Source organism: Eleutherodactylus coqui, chromosome 6 (genome assembly GCF_035609145.1).
Source record: "Eleutherodactylus coqui strain aEleCoq1 chromosome 6, aEleCoq1.hap1, whole genome shotgun sequence".
NCBI lineage: Eukaryota > Metazoa > Chordata > Amphibia > Anura > Eleutherodactylidae > Eleutherodactylus > Eleutherodactylus coqui.
Window position 1 is genome coordinate 169,692,379 of NC_089842.1, and position 22,717 is coordinate 169,715,095.

At 45.0% G+C, this 22,717-nt stretch overlaps 1 protein-coding gene across 4 annotated transcripts in view; it reads left to right on the forward strand.

The window, feature by feature from the left end:
• The window catches only part of PPP2R5E (protein phosphatase 2 regulatory subunit B'epsilon), a 93,415-nt gene that overhangs the window by 61,487 nt on the left and 9,211 nt on the right, over positions 1–22,717 (forward strand). For all 4 annotated transcript variants that reach the window (XM_066608190.1, XM_066608189.1, XM_066608193.1 and 1 more), the window contains exons 4-11: positions 3,692–3,793; positions 8,661–8,753; positions 16,459–16,589; positions 16,745–16,804; positions 17,200–17,308; positions 19,583–19,636; positions 19,720–19,770; positions 21,315–21,434. In XM_066608190.1, the coding sequence (XP_066464287.1) occupies positions 3,692–3,793; positions 8,661–8,753; positions 16,459–16,589; positions 16,745–16,804; positions 17,200–17,308; positions 19,583–19,636; positions 19,720–19,770; positions 21,315–21,434 (720 nt within the window). The remainder of the gene's footprint in view (positions 1–3,691; positions 3,794–8,660; positions 8,754–16,458; positions 16,590–16,744; positions 16,805–17,199; positions 17,309–19,582; positions 19,637–19,719; positions 19,771–21,314; positions 21,435–22,717) is intronic.

A 22,717-nucleotide genomic window follows, 5' to 3' on the forward strand; every position in this document is an offset into this window, starting at 1 on the left:
CGCCTGCGCGTCTTGCGCTCAGGGCTTTCCCCCCCGCCGCCTGCGCGTCTTGCGCTCAGGGCTTTCCCCCCCGCCGCCTGCGCGTCTTGCGCTCAGGGCTTTCCCCCCCGCCGCCTGCGCGTCTTGCGCTCAGGGCTTTCCCCCCCGCCGCCTGCGCGTCTTGCGCTCAGGGCTTTCCCCCCCGCCGCCTGCGCGTCTTGCGCTCAGGGCTTTCCCCCCTGCCGCCTGCGCGTCTTGCGCTCAGGGCTTTCCCCCCCGCCGCCTGCGCGTCTTGCGCTCAGGGCTTTCCCCCCCGCCGCCTGCGCGTCTTGCGCTCAGGGCTTTCCCCCCCGCCGCCTGCGCGTCTTGCGCTCAGGGCTTTCCCCCCCGCCGCCTGCGCGTCTTGCGCTCAGGGCTTTCCCCGCCGCCGCCTGCGCGTCTTGCGCTCAGGGCTTTCCCCCCCCGCCGCCTGCGCGTCTTGCGCTCAGGGCTTTCCCCCCCGCCGCCTGCGCGTCTTGCGCTCAGGGCTTTCCCCCCCGCCGCCTGCGCGTCTTGCGCTCAGGGCTTTCCCCCCCGCCGCCTGCGCGTCTTGCGCTCAGGGCTTTCCCCCCCGCCGCCTGCGCGTCTTGCGCTCAGGCCTCCCCCCCCCCCCCCCCCCCGCCGCCTGCGCGTCTTGCGCTCAGGCCTCCCCCCCCCCCCGCCCTGTGTGTCCCATTTTGCTTCCTATTGTGGACCAGAATTCCCCTTGAAAGTGTATGGGAGTGTAAAAAAAAAATAACGCACTGAAAACGGATGTTACATAATAGGTCTGCCTGATGTTTGTTTTTCTTTAAGTGCACATGAAAAACACAGTTCATGCCGCATATTTGCTAAAAGCACACTTGTACACGCAGTGAAAACACATTTTTATTTTTTTCGCTGACCCACAGTGGCCTGTGTGAATGAGGCCGAGGGTTGTATTCACCTTTACCTTGTGAGTTTTGTTCGATTTCTGAGATGGATAGAATTTGCTGAGGAAAAGAAACCAATTATTTCAGTGAGTTAATTTACACAAGAGATTTTTATCTATTTTTCCCCCTCTCAGACCGATGCAGCAGTTTTTCTAACTTGGATCATGTCCTTTATTTATGTGATTTTATTTTTAAAAAAATGTTCGTCCCATGAAATGGCCCAGTATCTTCCATGGGAGTGTTGAAAATAAAATGTGTCACAATCGCACATCATGTGATTTGCATGCAATTTCCATGCAAGTGCTGTGCGTTCTTACGCATGGGGAACACTTGTTTAAAAACAAAACACAGGCCGTACAGAGCAGAGAAACATGCGTGATTAAACATGGCATCGAAAATGGTTCGTTTTTACTGACCAAAATCGCTCTTGCCCGTGTGAAACCAGTTTAAGTGTAGCAGATGGTGAAATTGGACCGTGTTGGGGTAAAGCACAGTGTAGTGGAATAGGTTGGTGCTATAGAAGCTGAATGGCAGAGCGGTGTCGTGTATATTAGGATGATAACACTAGGCATCATTTGTGCGACTGGCTTCTCGCAGTGGCTACCATCCGCAGCCCGCTGCGTGAAGCCTTCCCTACACATACAGGGGAAGTCGGGATATAATTATAAACACACTGCTTCCTCCTTCAAAGTACAGGATGAAAAACTCATCAAGGGAAGGAACGCTGCCATCTAGACAACCAGTTCACTCCACTCCACCATCTATATTCCCCATGACGTCATAGAAGACCTCTGGGGGTCATTCACATTGTCTGCTTTTTTTTCTTTTTAATTTCACTTTTCCCCCTGTAACTGGGGCAACCATAGGAGTCCCAGTTATAGGGAAAAATATCCACCTGTAGTGTCATTGGTCACTGGCAGAGCTGATTTGGGTCTGCTAAGACCCTGCAGCTCTGCCACTGTGCCAGTAGTGGGCACCCAACGTTCACGCGATCATCAGGTTAAATAGCGGAAGCGGCACTTCCACTTTCTGTAGCCTCTTCATTCCCAGGATCCGTGGGGGTCCCATAGGTTGGACTCTCACCAATCATAAACTCCATGGAAATGTTTGGCCCAAACTTCTTTATCTCACATCTCTCCACTTCCGAGGTCCTACAACCACATTTACATACATGTGAATGATTAGCAGTTCTTTCTTTAATTATATTATCCGCTATATTAGTTGTTGACCTTTTTTATATTTCTTGCCCCTTTTAATACTTTTATGTTTGTAAGGTAGGTATTGGATTTTTGAAAGCCAAATGAATTGGAACTAATCTGCCGCAAAGACCCCACGCAGGGGGCTACGGAAATGTTGAGGACTACAGAAGTCTCTGTAATCTTTTTTGTATTGGGAGTCTAATCCTAAAACAATATTGACTTCTACCATCTATCGCCCAGTAAAGAGTGATCTTAATCTAGATGCTGAATGCTTCCTCCCCACACCTAGAAGTTTCTCCACGCTAATAGTTTAACTGACTTTAAAGCAACTCATGTCTGAGACTGGAAACACACATTAGTGGTAAACTTGCATTTCAAAAACTACGAAGAGGTGAGCCTAAAAGATCAAAACATCCAGGCAATTAGTGGAAGGGAATTATGGTACTCTGTATTAACGTTAGTCCGTCATTAGTCAGCGGTACTTGTTAAATATTCGCGACTGAGGAGAGGTCTTGAATAATCAAGCTTCTAATATTATGCCCAGCATCCCAATTACTGTGACCTGTTTTGGTGTTTGGCTTCCTATATTTCCTGACCCATTTTCCTACACTGGACTGGTGGTTTAAAGTAAACTGGTTGGTCTTAAAGGGAGTCTCCTTGTTCTTTTGAGCCCCATAAGCTAAATGTATGGGCTAACAGGAGCTGAAATGCTGAGTCCAGGGCTATGAGTATTATACTTGCCCTCTTCTGCGCTTCCACACTCTGTTCTCAAAGCCACCGCTGTATGCATCCAGCAGATTAGATAGCTGCAGGCATAGAATGAGAGGACTAGTCCTCTATGTGCGTGCACAAGTCATCTGCTGGAGGCATACACTGGCGGCTTTGTCAGCGCACAGCATGACAGCAGTGGGGAAGGTACGTATGATACATCCCTGGACTCAGCGTTTCAGCTCCTAAGAGCCCATCAGTTTAGCTTATGCGGTTCATAGGAGCTGACAGATTCTCTTTTTACAGAGAGATTTCTGAAGACAAGACAAGAGAAAATAGGTAAAGATAAAGTCCCCTGGTGCAAGCACCGAGTCATGACCGACTCCTAGGGTGACGTCGCATCGTGACGTTTTCTTGGCAGACTGTTTTTGCGGGGTGGTTTGCCATTGCCTTCCCCAGTCATCTTTCCATGAGACGCCCAATAAGTATAGTGCACAGGTCCCGTTAATTAGACTATGCCTTGTCAATCCAAACCCCCAGCGTTCAGTTGTTTCTCTATGCCCAGTGTCGGATTGGGTGGATGAGTATGCCCATGCAAGCACTTTAACTTGGTGTGAACTCTTCCTCCCTTTTTAACACACCCATTCACCTATAGGTACTACACCGGTGTTTGCATTTATATCGGCTTTGTAATTATTAGACCGAATTGCTCCAAAACCTGGCAAAGTCAGTAAAGTACAGATGTTTGTCACCCTTGTATAACAGCTTGTACCTCTACATACACAGATGCCACGGCATCGCAGGAGCCTCAGAAAACTCAAGTGCTGTTATTAATTATACATTTTCTTGTTCTAGGTATCTTGCAATATATTTAGGACCCTTCCTCCGAGCGACAGCAACGAGTTTGACCCTGAAGAAGATGAACCTACCCTTGAGGCGTCGTGGCCGCACTTACAGGTATGTCTGCACTGTGCTGTCTATAGCAAGGTAGCATTGCATGTAAGTACACAGTGAGATGCATTGCTTCCCTTGTCGTCTGTCGGGTTCTAGCTTCCACTCTTGGTATATATTCAAGTGCGGAAAATCTGCTTCTGTCTTAAGAATGAAACTTTATATGTCTGAGACATAAGCTGAGGACTCAACAAAAAGACAAACTAAATTCACTCACAGAGTGGCAAAGAGATGTTTGTCCTCCTCTCTCCATTTATGGAATTACTTGGCAATAAAGAAGCCAAACGGATCAAGTATGCAAAAATTGCCTGCAGGTTCTAGTTGTTTTACTGCTTGAGACATTAAAGAGGTATTCCAAGCTTTTACTATTGATGACCTATTCTCAGGACAGGCCATTAACAGCTGAGCAGTGGTGGTTCACTGCTTGAGATCTGCGCCGATCAGCTGATCCTCCTACCCTCTTTCAGTGCAGCGGGGCTGGACGTAACCATTGGTGCTCAGGGCCAGAAGTGCATTAATATAGGCTTCGCTCCCATTGAAGTCAATGATGCTTCTTATTACACTTACAGCTCTGACCATTGATTTTTTTTGTTTCAAAAGAGTTTTATTGAGTTTTTAACATTTTTTGAAGTGTTACGCAAAATAGTTCCCCGCGCAGGGGGTATACATATACAATGCTTATTTAATGAACAGTTAACATATTAGACATACGGTGTTGTAAACAGTGAAAGTAATGTTCCACACGCATTCTAGTTTCTACTTGTGAGCCTGTGTTTATGAGTTCTTTTCTGTCTAAGTCTCCTCCTCGTCTTGTGGTTGTTTGTAATTTTATTTTCTTAGCTATTGTTTGTTTTGTACTTATTCTTACGTTGCTGTTTATGTCCTATTTATTCTTGACTAGTGTGTTTTACTAGAATTTCTTCTCCGTTTGGGGTTTCAAGCATGGAGTGACCTGCTTAGGCCCGAAATAGCTAGGTGTTCTGCCCATGGCTCCCACGTCTTGAGGAAAAGGTCCATGCTGTCTTCCCTCATGGCCGACAGTTTTTCATAGAGCATCATTCTAGATATTCTGGCCTTAATTGGTTCTAAAGAAAGGATGGGTGAGAGCCACTGTGAAGCTATGTATATTTTGGTTGCCATACAGATCTGTTGTGACAATTTGTGCTGCTGGTTGTTGTATCCTTTAGGTTTGTCAGCCAGGAGACATACAGTTGGTGAGACGGGAAAGGCCTTTTTCAGGACCCCTGTTATCAGTTTTGCTACTTCTTTCCATAATCTAGTGACCAGGGGGCAGGTCCACCATGTGTGTGCTATTGTTCCCAGACTGTCGCACCCTCTGAAGCAGTTTGGGGAGGTAGCAGGGGAGTATTTGTGGACTGTGGTGGGAACTAGGTATGCTCTATGTAGGATTTTTATTGCCGACTCTGCAAGGGTCACTTGATGGCTTCCTTTTGCTGTGAAAGTGCAGCAGTGATGCCAGCAGGGCAAGGACATGGAGATACCCAGGTCTGTTTCCCAGCGCTGCATAAATGGTAATTTTGTTTCTGTGAGGGGTTTGTTCATGCTTGAGTACAGCGCGGAGATTATGCCTGGTTGGAGTGGGGACCGGAGGCAGACTCTTTCGAGAGGTGTGGGGGTTGTCTGGGGCCTAGTCTTGTTTTGTAAGGTGTGTATGAAGCTGTGTATTTGGTGTAGCTCGAGCCATAAGTCTTTTGGTATCGAGTATTTTTCAGTCAATTGTTGTGGGGAAAGGATTTTATTTTGATCTGTAAAGTGGTGGAGGAGTGTAATGCGGTTGACTCGCCACCACTTAAAGTTTTCTTCCTGGAGACTCAGTGGGAATGCATGGTTGGGGATCACTGGTGTCAGCGGTGAAATAGGAGACATTAATTTGAATTTGAATCTGTTTTTTCTCCATATCAGGAATTGGTGGTGCGTTAGTGGAGCTTTATGTGCTATATTTATGGATTTCCAACTTCTGTCCCAGAAGATGGTTCTCAGGTCCAGTGGTCTGATAAGAGAGGCTTCTATGTCGACCCATAGAGGTTTTTTTGAGCCTGCCATCATTGAGGGGATTTGTGTTAATTGGGCTGCTAGGTAGTACTTCTTTAGATTAGGTACCGATAGTCCTCCTATTCTTTTATGGTAGTGCATTATTTTCTGTTTGATTCTAGGTTTTTTGTTTCCCCAGATGAAATGAAATATAGCTCTTTGCATATCTTTTAATTCTTTTGGGGGGATGTTTATAGGTAGGCACCTGAATGGGTATAGGAGTCGCGGCAGTATGTTCATTTTGACCGAGTTGATACGGCCTATCCATGAGATTGTGGTTTGGCTCCATTTCTTCAGGTCAGCCTTTAGAGAGGTAAATAAGGGGGGATAATTCCATTTGTATAGTGCGTCTATATTTGAGGCTAATTTAACACCTAAGTAGGTGATGTAGTGCGGACTAGCTTTGAATCCAAAGTTTAATTCTAGGAGTTTCTGGAGGTGTGTAGGGGTATTGTGGAGCAGAGCTTCTGTTTTGTCCATATTGACTACCAATCCTGAGACTTCTGCAAAGGAGTCCAGGATTTTTATCAAGTTTGGTAGTGAAGTGAGTGGTTTGGTTAGTGTGAGTAGGATATCATCCGCGAAGAGGGTGACTTTATACTCTTTATCTCCCGCCCTAACCCCAGAAATATTTGGGTTCTCTCTTATCATCTGGGCCAGGGGTTCCATCGCCATTGCGAAGAGGGCTGGAGACAATGGACAACCCTGTCTCGTTCCCCTCTGGACCTTTATTTTGTTTGGTGTGGAAGAGGGTAGTTTTAGTTCAGCAGAGGGGGTTGAGTAGAGGGCTTGGAGTGCTGTAATGAAGTTCCCCTTTATTCCTGCTCTATCTAACACTGCAAATAGGTAGTCCCATGAGAGGCTATCAAAGGCCTTTTCAATGTCTAGGGCCAGTGTTACTTGCGGGTTTTTATGTGACTTTGCGATATGTATTAAATTAAGGACCTTTCTGATATTGTCCGGTGCTTGTCGGGACGGTATAAAACCTACCTGGTCTTTTTTAATTAAAGTGGGGAGGAAGGCGTTTAAACGTTTGGCTAATATGCTGGTTAAGATTTTATAGTCTAAGTTTAATAAAGATATGGGCCTGTAATTCTTAGTGGAGGTATGGTCCTTATTGGGCTTGGGGATGACTGTTATATGTGCTTTTAAGAATTCTTCAGGGATTGCTTCTCCTAGTATGATATTATTATAGAAGCGTGTTAATGGGAGGGTGAGAGTGTGTATGAACTTTTTATAGTATAAGGCCGTTAGACCGTCCGGGCCTGGTGCTTTTCCTGGTTTTAGGTTTTTGATAGTATCTTCTACTTCTTCCACCGTTATATGTTGGTTAAGGTGTTCATTTTGGTGCTCTGCAATCTGTGGAAGCTGTATGTTTTCTAGGTATTTCTGGGGAGCGGAAGGGGATTTCTGGGGTTTGTATTTGTATAGTTTATTGTAGAAGTCGGAGAATGTGCGGGCAATTTTATCGGGGTTTGACGTGCAGGTCCCACTTTCTGTTCTGATGGAGTGTACTATATTGATTCTTTCCTTTGCTCTGAGGCGGGCTGCCAGTAATTTGTCTGGTTTGTTAGCTAACTTGAAATAGGTCGCTTGCGTCCATTGGAGTGCTTTTTCTGCCTGGGTTGTGTATAATAGGTTTATTTGAAGTTTTGCATCTCTTATTTTTTTAGTTAAGGCTATACTGGGGCGCTGCTGGTTAGCTATTTCAAGTAGTACAAGTTGTCTTTCCAGGGCTTGTAGGGCCTGCGATTTTTCTTTCTTTTTGATGGAGGCTATTTTGGATATTTGACCTCGCATGAAGGCCTTGTGTGCTAACCAGATCCAGACTGGCGTGGAGGCTTCGTTGTCATTTGTTGCTATGTACTCATTTAATTTGTCATTTATCTGAGCCCGTGTTGTGGGATCCTTTAACAGCGATTCATTAAGTCTCCATCTTCTAGAAATAGGTTTGGGGGACGAGCTTATGAGGTGTGTGAGGACAATATCATGGTCTGACCATGCGCAGGGGATATGCCTTGATTGGGCTAGTACGGGGAGTAGATGGGTTGAGATTAGTGCCCAGTCGATTCGGGAATATGATTTATGTGGGGCTGAATAAAAGGTGTATCCCTTGTTCAATCCGTTGATCTGACCATTGATTTTAATGGGAGCAAAGCCTTTATTACACTTTCAGCCCCGAAAATTGATGATGACATCATTCTGCTGCACTGACAGCGGACTGGAGGTTCAGCTGATTGGTGGGGATCCTGAATGGTGCACCCCCGCCAATCGTATGTTGATGATCTATCCCGAGGGTAGGTCAATGATGGCCAAAAGAATGGAACACCCCTTTAAATCATCAGTATAAGTAGTGTATAGAGAAAGCGCACATTATTTTTTTACCACTCCTTCATTAGAGCTCATGCTTGTGGCTCATATGGACTCATTGGCATTTGCTTCCAGAGGAGAATACTTCTTTAATATGTGAGGAATAAACCTCCATGTGGTTCTACACTGATATGTACTGTATTACAATCACCGAGTAACTATGCATTCACAACCACCTCTACAGCTGGAACTGAAACCAGAAGGAACGACATTACGCCACATTTTATGACAAAACTGTTAATTGGTAAATCCTTAATTGTGTATTGGTGGTCCCTTTCTTAATGCAGAATTCTCATTTCACATATTTATGACATACCCATATACCATAGAGTTCTCAAAGGTGCAGGTCCTATCTTTAGGACCTGCACCTGTGTTAGAGAACAAGGGGCCACCAGCCTGAAAATGGGTGAAACCCTCACTGACTGACTGTTCATCATCTGTTTTCTTACAGCTTGTATATGAATTTTTCATACGATTTTTGGAAAGCCAAGAATTTCAGCCCAGTATTGCCAAAAAGTACATAGATCAAAAATTTGTATTACAGGTAAGCACATCTTATTATCTAACTTATACATTCATGTTCTATCAATTCTGTAATTTTGTTTACATTACTTTCTTTATGTAGAATGCTTAAGTTAGCTTTGGACAATCCCTGCTTGTTGAGGCCCTTTTACATTTAACGGTTGTCGCTCAAACAAAAGTGCGCGATAATAGTTACATCTAAACAGGAGCCGTCGCTCACTTTTTGTTTGTCACTCAGTGTCAGTCTGCATATGAATCATTGCCAGCGCTCTCACTTTTTACTACATCTAAACACACTCTGCTCAGTGTTTCACATAGAATATGAAGGACTGGGTGAGATGTGTGCAATCCACACCGATGATCTGCCTGTCTAAACACTCCACAAGAGCGCAAACAACTGTGAAGGAATTATCGTGACGTCACTTGCTCCTCCACTTGTTCAAACGAGAATCATCCTGTGTAAAAGGGGCATTGGAAGGGTCCCTTGGCAATAAGCAGATTACAAAGAAAACCTGGGGAAACCTAGCAGTCCCTCCATAGGAGAAATGAAGCATTACACCTCTACTGTTTGTAATACAGGACAGGTCCCCCAGAGCAAGAGACATTTGTAACTGCTTTCCACTCTCGCCAAGAAGACAAGTATCCTGAACGGAGGAGACCCCTCTGTCGTACCAGAATTCCCACTTGGGGTGTGCAATATATTTTTAAGATGAGAAAATACCTCTTAGGCCTCATGTCCACGTGCATGCAGATTACAGTGCTGAATACTGCAGTGGAATCCGTGCGTGCCCGTGGACATGAGGAGGAAAATACATTTTCTTACCTCTTCAGATCCAGTGCAGATCTTCTTTCTTCATCGTGGCGGCTGACGCGCACGCACAGTGCAAATTTTTTTGTCAAATCTCCTGCTTTTCCGTGGATTTGCGGAGTGTCCACAGTGACAGCTGTGGGTGGTCTGCAGATCGGACGGCTTCCGTTGACTTCAAAGGAAGCCGTCCACACAGGATCTGCAGGAAAATGAAGCATGCTGTGATTTCTTCCCGCGCTTGAGATCCGCATGTCAGAGAAAAAAAAAAAGAAAATCACATCCGCATGCTTTTTACTGTCCTGCGGATGCTAATGGGCGGCTTGATTTGTGGATCTCCCGCGCAGGTTCCGCAAATAAAATCTGCCTGCGCACATTGGGCCTTAGATAGTTCTATTGTTTTATATATATTTGGGACACGGTAACAAGTCAAGTTCTTTTTCCTATTGATGTATATTGTGCTTAAAGACCATCTCTTTCCATATGCACTATTAGAGCATATGGACATCATAGGGGAGCAGCTTGGGTCCTCACTGTGAGCCAGCTAGAAAGCTCATGATCATTAAACACCTTTTAACATCTCTATTCTGTACTCGGATTCCAATTTTCTCTTTCATGTAAAAATAAAATCTGTGTGCTGGCATACAATGGGAGACACTCCTCCATGATCCTTTGCTGCGGTTGTCGGCCGCAGCGGAGGATCGCTAAGTTTCTTCTATTGTTTTCAATGGGGAAACCTAGCACATGGTGCGATGCTGCCGCCGGCCCCATTGGAAACAATGAAAGATGCGATGTGAGCGCACACAACAAGATAGGGCCTGCCGTGATTCTTTTCCTGCATCAAATCACTTATGTGTATGACCCCATTCAAAAGAATGGGGTTCATGTTCGTGCAAGATTTGCGTGTCTCGCAACACCCACATCTTGCGTGATTTTCTCCTCCGTGTGAAGCCGGCCATTGGCCTCCTGCACACAGGCGGAAATTCCGCGGCAGGATTTCCCGCAGGATTTCCACCATGCCCGCTTGCATAGGATTGCATTAGATAACGCAATTCTAGGCAGACGGCCGTGATTTGTCCACATGAAAACACACCTGGAGAACAAATCGCGGCATGTTCTATTTCTGTGCGGGTCTCAGAGGCCCACACAGAAATGTCAGTGGTGACAGGCCGGCTCCTCTCTGCGCATGCGTCAGCTGGCACATAGCGCAGCAAGGAGACTCCCGGAGCGGGTGAGCTGCAGGGCTGTGCAGGGGCACGGGTTCGTATCCCGCTGCGATAATTCTCGCGTCAGGATCTGACGTGGTCGTCTGCAGGCGGCCTTAGAGGCTTCTTTTCCCCCCAGCTGCATTATGACCTGCAAACTGAATAGACTCGCCTTGTGACAGAGACGGGTGGCATTTAACAGACCCCAATGACTACAATGGAGTATGTTCGGTTTCTGTTCAGCCACCTGGCATTTCATGCTGGATCTGTGATGGAGCCTCTGTATGCCGATGTGAGCGTGGCATTAATTAGTCAAATACAAGTTCTCCTGCAATAAACGATCTCTCCTACAGATGTGTGAGAAATGTGAGAAGTTGTTTTTTTTCTACTACAATTTTAGATGGGAAGTTTTTTTTGTAGCTTAGATACCAGTAGTAACACGCAGCACACACAGGGCGGGATGTATTATAGACTATGCGCCATACCTGCACACAACTGCTCTGTAGTAACGTGTGACTTGGTGAACATTTTGCTCCTCACTTACCAATTTTCTTATGTGACGTGAAGTGGCTGCGCTTGGTGGGAAGGTTGCGGCCTGTCGGAGCCCAACACATTTACTATATTTACATCAGGTGTGAAGTATCATGCACATCTGCCTCAGCTAGTAGCAGCCGTAGATCTTGCTTACTGGCACACGGGCATCTTAAGATGCACCAAACTTATTAAGAGGTGCACACCTCTTCATTGCTGTTAAGGATTGGCAGGCGGGCGGTCTCGCTCACATGTGCCCTACTCTTGGGTTGTGGGCAGTCTGACATCTATTTGACAATCCTTAATGCTATAAATCCAGTACTAATTCCCATTCCTCCTAAACACTAGTGTTAGGAGCCTGCTCCTGTCTCCGGGCCGGTGCTCAGTGTCAACTTGTTGATAGAGATCTCATAACATTAGGCCTGGAGAATGAGCTTTTTCTTGCCAAGCCCGTTGCGTTTCTTGGTGACCCAGAGGAAGACATGTGTTGCTAAGAGACAAGCATTTTAAGAATCCCGTGCCGTCTCATGGAGTGACTGGCACTTGCTTTTGTATCCACTTTTACTTAGCTAGATATAATAAGCATGTAAATTATGCAAACACTTCAACCAACAGCCCAAAAATAACCTTTCAGATGTATTTTTAAAGCTACTGCCAAGCTCTGCAAACAGTTCTCATGATCTTGCAGGGAAGCTTTCTCAGTACATTGGATAAATACTGAGGCTTCTGCTGGTGAGCGCTGTACCGTGGAAGACATGCCATGTAAGGGCCCATTGCAGCGGTTTTAGATATAATAGAAACCTGTCAGCTCCTATGAAACCCCTAAACTAAAGTTGTGAGCTCACAGGAAAGGTGGCGCCAAGTCCAGGGGCGTGCGCCCAAGAAGCCCAGTGCATGCATTAGGGGGCAGCAGGTGAGTAGAAACATCACACCCCCTGGACTCTGCGCACATCTCCTATGAACGCACCCTGGACTCTGCGCACCTCTCCTATGAACGCACAGCTTTTATTCATGGAGGCGAGTGGTAAAAGTAACAATATTGTATCACACTTGTTATTAGGTTGCATTTATCATACCAACCCAATGATTTCCATGACTGTTACTGGTGGATTGCAGTACACTAAATACATTGGTGCAAGACTGAAGACACAAAGGGACTTGTGTTCCTTGGCCAGTACTTTATAGTGTTGTAGAGCAAAGAGCCAATATTACTGTCCGTTCACTTGGCCATCTCGGCTACAACTTTAGGCATTAAGTGGCACACTGAGATTGCTGTAAAGGTGGCATCTGACCACAGCCTATATCTGTAATCCATGGCTCATCCCAAAGTGGGGGGCACACATTCATTTCAATGGGACCACTGGCAATAGACTGGGCATTGTGGGGCATACCTTCATTTCAATGGGACCACTGGTATAAGAATGTCCGATCTCCAGCAGTCCCACTAAAGTGCATGTTCTCTGCCCCCTCACACAATCAGCAGTTGGGTTACACATAAAGGCTGCGGTGAGACAACCCCTTTAAACAAGAAGTCTTGATGCTGCTGTTTAGTCTGCATAGATTTTCTTTCTCCTTGTATGAATCGGGATTTCTAAACCTCATTCACATACATTCTACAGGTTGTGGATCCTTCATCAGGCTGTGATTCAGTGTCTGTACTTGGCAGAATGCAAATCACCAGTGCGGGGAGTTGGGAGAGATGTGCAGAATTGTGACTGCAGCAGTGCTGTCTGTTCTATTTTTTTGCATTTAGCGCATCTCCTCAACCATGGGTTGTGCTAAAGCGACCGTCAAAGGCAGGAACGCTACCTCCGAAACCGAAAATAGAATCGCAGCTCTTTCCCGTAGCCATATGAGAGAGTGGCCTAATGTCCTGTACCTATGATTTTGTGCCTAGAATTGATAATATATACTTTAAGGGCTTGTTTGCACAGACGTATGTGCGATTTGAAATGCACTTACGCCTATGTATTTTGCCTGCTCATGTGTGTATTTGTGTACACAGATGTACCGTGTGTTTATGCGCACGCAAAAATGCACACAATCACATTGATTTTGCGCATATAAGTGCAGTGAATACGCATGTTATCTGTGTATGTCGTGTGCATTTATGCAAATCCATTGATTTCAATGGCCTCTCCCAGTCTGCACATGTGCACCAAGATACATCATGTCCTGCTTTTTTTTTTACACGATTGCATATCCCATGAAAAAATACGCTCCTATGGATGAACCCATTAAATGTAATATGTTCTATTCACTGCGTAATGCACGCAAAGCTTTTGCAAATATGCTTGTGTGAACGAGCCCTAAGAAGCCCTATAGTTTTAACCACATGCGGGGAAACCCAGTTGGATTAATGTTATAGATTTGGTCCTTCGAGGAACTTCCCAGTTCAGCTGTTCATTTTTAATGCGATCTCTTCTGCCACCTAGTGCCTGAATGTGTTACTGCTGTGTCTGTTTACATTTCCCCATTGTGCAGATGGGCGATATTTCACTGTATTACCCATGGCGATAATCCGCACACGGGTAACACAGTGAATGCTTTCCATAGGATAACTGTGGAAAGCGCAGCCCAATGTACAGGAGCGGAAAATCGCTCACAATTTTCCACTCGCATCTAAAAATCGCGACTTGCTGCAATTTGCCGCGATTCTCTGTGATGAACCTTTAATCATAGATGGGTTGATCGTGGAAAATCGCGATGACAAAGTTCTCCCTGGCTGCGGCTCCCGCGGCGGTATAACACACCGCCTGTGGACAGGCAACCTAAAACCTGTTGCAAAAATGTATGTTGCAACAGAAATGTGTCATTGCTAGGCCAGGTTCACACCTCCAGCCAGAGGTACCATTGCAGATCCGGCACAAAATACCAGAAGAAATATCGCCGCAAGCAGCACTTACTCTTCCGGTAAGATGGCTGAGCAGAATTCGAGCGGACCCCATTATAGTCAATGGGGTCGGTTTGATGCTGTTTGGTTCCTTCATAAGACCTATTCGGCCAGGAGATTTCCCTTTCCTGCTTTACAAATGGAGCAGGAAACGAGAACCCCAAAGCAGAGGCGAAAGCGGCCTTAGTACGCTCCTCCTTGTCACCGGTGTTAGTCTGAGGCATACGCATTATCCGTATTGGCTTAGTGACCTTAATGGTCCTGCTAACGATGGTGGTGATTTTTCCCTACTTGGGCTGACTAGTATAGAGGGTGTTGCCATCTCGCCCTTGACTGTCCGGGGTGGGATTACCCCTTTTCACTATGTCAGTATATATTTATAGCAGCTGTAGCTTTGTTTTTCGCATCTAGAACTGCTTCATATCCACTGCATAGACAGAGTTTAAATGGTCACAAACTTTTAAAAGAACTTATGTGCTAATATGATGGTCTGTGTAGAAGAAAAAAAAAAAGCCCCATCTGGCAGTAAGGATCTTCTCACCTGGGCATACACAGTGTAAGTTGAGGAGCTCAGCACTGCTCCTGCTCTGGAATATCAAGCTGCTTCCTCCCCTGTCCGCCTGCCCCTCACCGCGCAGAGCCGGATGTCAGTGGACAGGGAAGGAAGCTCCTATATGGTGTCACTGGAAGCACCACAGTTCCAGGAGTGGTGGGTCACATGATGGGTTGCAAAAATGCAATAAACAATGGACATGCATTAGGTAAAGGTTTAATGTACGGCTGTGGCTTTGATAAGGAATAGTAGTACTGTGGCCGAAATACCCCTTTAAGTCTATCAGTTCTTCAAGGTGGTGCAAACAATTTTGCCCTGCATATTCAGCACCATATTCAAGCAGTTTGCTTTTGACATTCCAGAAGTGTTTGCATCCCTCAGTAAGCCTCCGGCGTATTGCAGGCTGCGTCGTTCTTCTGCTCTTGTGTGTAGTTTGCTTATCCCTCTATAGTTGTGGAGCTCCAATTAGACCAAGCCTCGCAGGTAGGAATTAGGACTTGCCAGTTGTTTCCAGGAATCACAAAACATAATGTGTAGTTTACACCAACACAATGGATATTGAGAAATGCAAACTCCTAACACAAAGTTTTGTCTCTGTACGACCCTTGTTCTTATACCCTGTTCCAGTATATGGACGTCAATAAAGGGGTTACCCCGATTGGGGCACTCGTTTCATGTGCCAGAACTGGGAGGCCACTAAGCAAGAGCAGCTCTGGTGGACCGGCCCCATCCATGTATATTACATTGCTGGCATACATCTAAAGCCAGTGCCAGGTTCCCTGGGGATAATAGCCGATTGCTGGAGTTTTGCTAATTTTGTATGCTTGCCTTTCCACCTGTACCATCTAGTATACAGTAGCGTCTCTCCACGTCCAACTTGAGTTAATGTGGGAGAAAATTAGTTGAAGCATACTTTAAACAATATGTCCCACTTCTAGATATATTGCTGCAGGAAGCAGACACCTCCATACATTGCAGTGGCCCGAAATTGGTGTTGCAGACTGAGACCTAGTCAAGTGAATAGGACTCGACCTGCAGTACCAACCTGGGCCACTGCATAATGTATAGAGCTGTCTGCCTCCTGCAGCAATATAGCTATAAGTGGGGCAAACTTCTTCAAGTCCAGCAGCCTTATCGCCCTAAACTGTTGAAGTAGTGATTGTACACTAGTAATGTCTCACCACCTTCAGCTGTATGCACAATGAACCTCATGCCTCCATAAGTCATTGGTAGGGGTAATAGATTAATATCGCACTGTAAGGAGATGCTAAAAAGAAAGGATTTTTCATCTAAAGGAGCTTTCTCATCAGACACAATCCTATTCCAAAATGTGTCCACCAGGGTGATCAGCTGATCCTGCTCCTGACATTTTTGGCAAATGGAGGCCAGCCAGTCTTTTCACCTGCAATGGCGGCTGCCGGGAGATTACATGGAATACAAAGACTGCTCGAGTTCACCAAAATGGAGCAGTTCTCCATTCTGGCTCATGGAGAGATGCTTCCTCTATGTCCTAATGGGGCATGTGGACAAGGGTGGTCTTCATGAGAAAACGGCTTTATGGGAAGCAGAGGTACACACATATGGGACCAATACGGAGGCGATTGGTATGGCTAACAGCTTTTCTATATATAATCTGTGAACCGGGGCTAACGGTGTCGTTAGTGGCCACTACATGTAAATATGAAGCTCTGGCGCATCGCTCTTAACCTGATTGGATACTAACTCTCATTTCTTTTTCAGCTCTTAGAGCTTTTCGACAGTGAAGACCCTCGTGAAAGGGACTACTTAAAAACAGTCTTGCACAGAATTTATGGCAAATTTCTCGGGCTTAGAGCATTTATTCGAAAACAGATTAACAATATTTTTCTACGGTAAGTGTATTGCATGCGTTATGTCCGTACAGTGAAATGCTGAAAAGCATGCATTAAAGAGGCGTTTATCTAGGCAGGGCATGCATTTGTGGAAACGGATCCTCAAGATTGTAGTATTTGTATCCTACAATAATGTTTTCATCCTTTTATTGTAGATTTGTTTATGAAACAGAACACTTTAATGGTGTAGCAGAACTGCTGGAAATATTAGGAAGGTAAGATTCATTCTTGCACCTTGATGTATTGGCATTATACCTTCCACTTTATGAATCCCAAGTTGTGGAACTGTTTAAAGGGGGGTGTACCACAATGAAAAGCTATCTCCTCTCCCCAGGATGGGGGATAACTTGCTAATTGGTTGGGGTCTCACCGCTCAGACTCTTGATGATCTGGATAACAGGCCTGCTGGGAAGCTTGCTTCTACACGCTAAGCATCATCTGACCTGCAGCACAGTCTGACATGTTTGGATTTGGCTGTGGATTCACTGCACTTTTGCTGTAAAATACACAGCAAAAAAAATCTGCTGCACCTGATCCTACGTTTATTCCATATATGTTCTGTTGACTAAACTATTGATCTTTTTGTTGTTGTTGTTGCTTTCTCTTTTAGTATTATCAATGGCTTTGCATTACCTCTAAAAGCAGAACATAAACAGTTTCTTGTGAAAGTGCTGATCCCTCTGCACACAGTCAGGAGCTTATCCCTCTTTCACGCACAGGTATGATCCTTTTATGTCTTCCAGGGTTACATTTTGTCTTCTCGTGTTTTGTGAATACTTATACTGGCCTCACCTGTGAAGGAAGCAGGAGTGTTATCAGTCTGCTGCTTAAAGGGATTATCCCAAAATTGACTATCCACGGAATAGGTGATAGAAGTCTGATTGCCGGGGGTTTCACCACTGAGACTCGCATTAATCCTGGGAGCTGCGTGGTGCCACTCCAGTCTGCAGGGAGGAGGAGATTAAATGGATCGATGCTTGAGCATGCGTGGTGCCACTCCATTCATCTTCAATGGGACTGATGGAAGAACAAGCACTCGGCTATCTTTAGCCATCCAATTGAAGATGAATGGAATGGCACAGCTCATGCTCAGCTGCCGCCTCATTCAATTTCTTCACTGCAGGGATCCTGTAATGAGGAGAAGTGGACACACACCCCTATTTTCGGGATTCCCCTATTTTCCCCACCTTCACAGAGTTTTATCTCTGTGGATAGGTGATAAGTCCATTTGGGGAATACTCCTTTTACCTCTTCCTGCAGCCCTTTGTGGGTTTTTTTTCTTCCTATTTTTCCATCTCCCCTTCAAAATTAATAAAGTCACTTTAATTTTTTGCCGACTTGTCCCGCAAAAAAAACAAGCCCTCATGTGACTGAGTTGTATTTTTCAGTGGTACTATGTAATGTATTGGAAAATGTTTTAAAAAGTTTCTAAGTGAGGTGAAATGAAAGAAAAATGCAATTTTGCCATGGGGGGGGTTCTTTTGCAGTATTCAAGATGCAGTAAAAAGCATGTGTTGTTCTGTGGGTCAGTGTGATTAGGGCGATACCAAATTTATATAGACTTTCTTTTAAATGGTGTACTACTGAAAATGCCTCTCTTTAAAGGGGTTCTGACATAAAAAAAAAAAAAATTGTACTCCCCTTGCCTGGCCTGGCCCGATCGCCAGGCATGTCCCCTCCAGCCGGCATCATCTTCTGTGCCTTTAAAGCAGAGCAGGAGCGTTCAAAAAGACCGCTTCCCACTCTGGTCCGTCCGTCAGGCACTTCCGAGGTGAACGTCACAAGCAGTGCTTTCTGTGGGCGGCCCGTCCGTCCGGCTGAACTCCGGAGTGCTGCGCATGCGCAGTGGAGATGCAGCCCGTCCTGACTCCTGTCAGAGGGCACCTCTCCACTGCGCATGCGCGCGATCCCGGAGTGGCGCGGCTCGTGCAGACAGAAGAGGAGGAACAGCGCCTGCCGGGAGATAACCCCCCCCCCCCCCCCCCCCCCGATGTCAACAACAGGAGACAAGGTAAGTATTATCTTTTTATGCTTTAGCAGCCATTAAACCATGGGTTCCCTGTGTCCATTAGGCAGACCAGGGAACAATGGCTGCTAAAGCATAAAAACATTATTCATGTCAGAACCCCTTTAATAAATAAATGCTTTCTTGCCATGTTTTGATACCCTGAACTTTTTATCTTTTCCGGCAGTGGTGCTCTGTGAGGGTTTTTCTTTTTTGCAAAGCAACGTGTAGTTTTTGTTGGTACCATGTTGGGACACACGAGACCTTTTGGACGCTGCTTGTTCAATTTTTTTCTTTTCTTTTCTTTTTTTTTTTTTGAAGATTGGGTAACTGAGAGCACAATTCTTGTTTTGTTTTTTTTTTTCTGATTTGTTCAACGTGCAGAACAAATATGATAGTTTAATATTTTTCAGTTTTACGGACAGAGCAATATTTTCTTTCTTTTTTTTTTTCATGCGACCGCTTCGAAAAGTTTTTAAAAATGTGCTTTTTTAAATTTACTAATTAAAAAAAGCCTTTTAATTAAAAAAAATTGTAACTCTCATATGGCCTTGCAGTGGCGATCTTCTGCTTGACTGTGCAATATACTGCAATACAAATATAATAGGCATTTTACTAAGCCTTGCCAGAAGCAGTGCCTAACAAGCAAAATTCCATGACAGCGATGGGGGCCATACCTTTCAGGGTAACTGAAAAGTAGTCTAAGATCTTGTTTCCTGTGGGCCGTTCAGGTGCGAGGAGGACCCCCCCTCCCTCTGTCAGAACGTTTAAGTGTTGCTGTTTGAGGTGACAGTGGCATCTAAAGGGTTAACTGTCAGTTGAATGGCGCTGAACTGCATGCTGTTCATCTGTTACTCCTGAAAATGTATGAATAAATCTGATAACTGGCTTTGGCACATTACAGACCACTCCTGTTTCAATCAGCTTCTGCAGAAAATGCCCCGTTCATGAATGTGATACCAATCTTTAATTGTGTTTCCCTCTGCAGCTGGCATACTGTATAGTACAGTTCCTGGAAAAAGACCCTTCCCTCACAGAACCAGTAAGTGTTGTGTATTTGCATCAGAATTCAATTACTTTTTCCCCAGTCTTTGGCTCATAAGTTTTTCATATTTTATTTATTAGGTCATTAGAGGATTGATGAAGTTTTGGCCAAAAACATGTAGTCAAAAAGAGGTAGGTGACCGCTGTAAGACTATGGCTGCTCATCATGTCTTATAAAGCTTACATCTTCCAGGCATTTCTCTTGCACTCAGATTTATTTCCTCACCTTGGCCTTTTTTCTTAAAGAGGCAATGCCAAGATATCAGCTTATGCCCCCTCTATGGCACTGCTGGAGATCGTTCTGCACGGTACTTGGTTTCTTTTTGACAGTCCTGTCGAGATGGAGTGACAGCACATGCTTCGCTGTCGCTCCATTCATACAGTGGGCATAGGAACCCCATTCTTGTGGTTGGTGGGATCCTCAGTCAGAATCCCCATCAATCCGACACTTCTACTCTATACTGGGGAGAAGAGAGTAAGTTGATATCTTGAGATAATCCATTTTGTCTAGGATCTCTCTAGGATTTCAAAGTTCGTTGTGGTTAACTGTGCTCTACAAACTACAGCACAGAATTCCATAGCATTTAATAGTGTGGATTCAGCTATGGATATGGACAGAATATCTGGCAAAAAGTTACACCGTGTAAATGCAGGTTAGGGATTACTTTACATGGAACATCCTCCGTCAATGATGATCGCTCCTGTGCTTTCACACAGCAGTAGTAATCGCTCACTGAATGGAGGTGGAGCGTCCGAGATCTCTTCCAGTCGCCCACCTCCATTCTGAGTAAACAGGCAATTGTTCATAGATGACTGACTTTCTACACACGTCCAATAGTCACTTTTTAGTTGAGCTAAAAAGCAAACAGCTCTGATAACTGAGCCATTCTCACACTTGCCTTGTCTGGTCCTGTGTTTACAAGGGTTGACAGTCCCTCGAGCGATTATTGGTCTGTGTAAAGCACCCCCATAGTCTTTACTATTAGCCCATACTACGGATAGTATAGTTAAGTTGAGTAAATTAATGTAAGGCCGCCTGCAGACGGGCGGAAATTCCAGCAGATGCCCACGGTTTGTCCTCGCGAAATCTCGCGCGGCAAACAAACTGCGTCATGCTCTTTTCTCTGCAGGGCTCGCAGAGCCCCGCACAGAAACGTCACTGCCCGGCCGCCGGCTCCGTTCTGCGCATGCGCCGGCTGCCCGTCGAGCCGGCACATCAAACACCCGGAGGCACGGGTAAGTACACGCTGCTCTCAGCAGGCGCTCGGGTCGGGTCTCGTGGCGAGAATCCTCGCAGCCGCATCTGACCCGCCCGTGTGCAGGCAGCCTAAGGCTGAATATTGCTATGTTGCACCAGCATGAACAATGCAAGCTCACTGTATGGATTAGCATTGGAGAAGATGGAAGGACCTGTAGACTGAGCCATCAGAGAACCTACTTGATAGTATTAACTCTGAACAGTATTCAGCAGCTTGCTGTGTATTGGAATGCATATAAATTGCTGAATGCAATTGGACCAACGTTTTTTTTATTTAAAAAATAAATAAATAAAAAATGCAGATACGTTTTTACTCCATAATACAGCCAATGCAATAAAAACATTGTCCCCAAAGTGTTTCTGGCCTGGCTGTAGTTGAAAGCAATATCATAGCCTTGACCGTTATTCTGTTTTCCAGGTCATGTTTCTTGGGGAGTTGGAGGAGATCTTGGATGTTATTGAACCATCACAGTTTGTCAAAATCCAGGAACCTTTGTTTAAACAGATTTCTAAGTGTGTTTCCAGCCCTCATTTCCAGGTGAGCTCACTAGCCATAAGATTAAAAAGAAAAGGATCTACCCATTTCCCAGCCACCGTTACATCATGGCAGTTGTCTGGTGATCACATTAGTCACTTTTTTTGGTTTAAAAAGTTAAACCACATCTTTTGATATCCATGGAGAGGTGGTTCTTCCTGATCTCTGGAAGGTGTATTGTAGATACTTCACAAGAGGACAACTACCGGTCTCTACGCTACTACACACAAACAATACAGCTGTGGTCAACATTATTGGCACCCCTGAATATAACATATATAATAATATAGTTTAGCCCCATTTGATGCACAAGACCCAAAAATAAAAACACTGCACGAAGAAAGAGTACTATACTGTAAACCATGCCAGGATGCGATGGATGGCGTTGTCAGGTGTTTGGGGTTAAAATAACCCCTGATGAGGCACGTAGGTGGTGAAACATGTTGAGCGGGTGTCTGTTTATTGCTTTTTTAATTTCAGTAAGCTCTACAATTTCTGCTAATGCTCAATAAGAGATAGGATTTCTTCTTCTTTATATACTATTTAGGAAATATGGGATATAGCTAATATCTGCCAGAGCAGCATGTGGAGGACACGGGGTTTTAGATGCCCCTTTTTAATGCATACCAATAAAGATTGGACCACCTTAGTAAAGTGATACCATAATTTGGGTTATATTGCCTCTGGCAAATCGTGAATTGTCAATTATACCTTGTTTTCTCCTGGAGTCTTGTAACAGATTACTTTATAGTTAATGACGGGCTCCCTTTAATATGTGACCAGCTGTCACATATTACAGAGCCTAGAACGTGACCTGCTAGAATGGTGCTCATTCTTTTACAAGAAGAATGATACCCGTCGAGTCACACCAATCATCCATTCTGTCTTTGTGTGCTATTGTATTAAGCATTTTCTCAAACGGGGATGACAGATTATAATTATCACTGTCAAATAGCATAAAAATAGTACTGGTTTGTATGAGGTGCGGGAGACGGGGTGGAGGATGGCGGCGCTGCCTGTCAGTGCGATGTGCAGGAATTATGAGAGGGTGCCACAGTTGCCGTTTAAAGGTGGTAAAATAGGATCCTTAGAGGGGATTCTTAGCGTTTCTTTGAGCATGTCACTGCTACAGCTATTGTTGAAAATAACCTTTTTAACAAAGTACAGTGAAATTTCTTTCGAAGTGTACTAATTGTTTCCTAAAACTTTCAATGCGTAAGTTATGTTAGAAGTGTAATCAGTGGAGACCTGAAGCTGAGACCTCACCCGATCCGTGAAATGAGGTC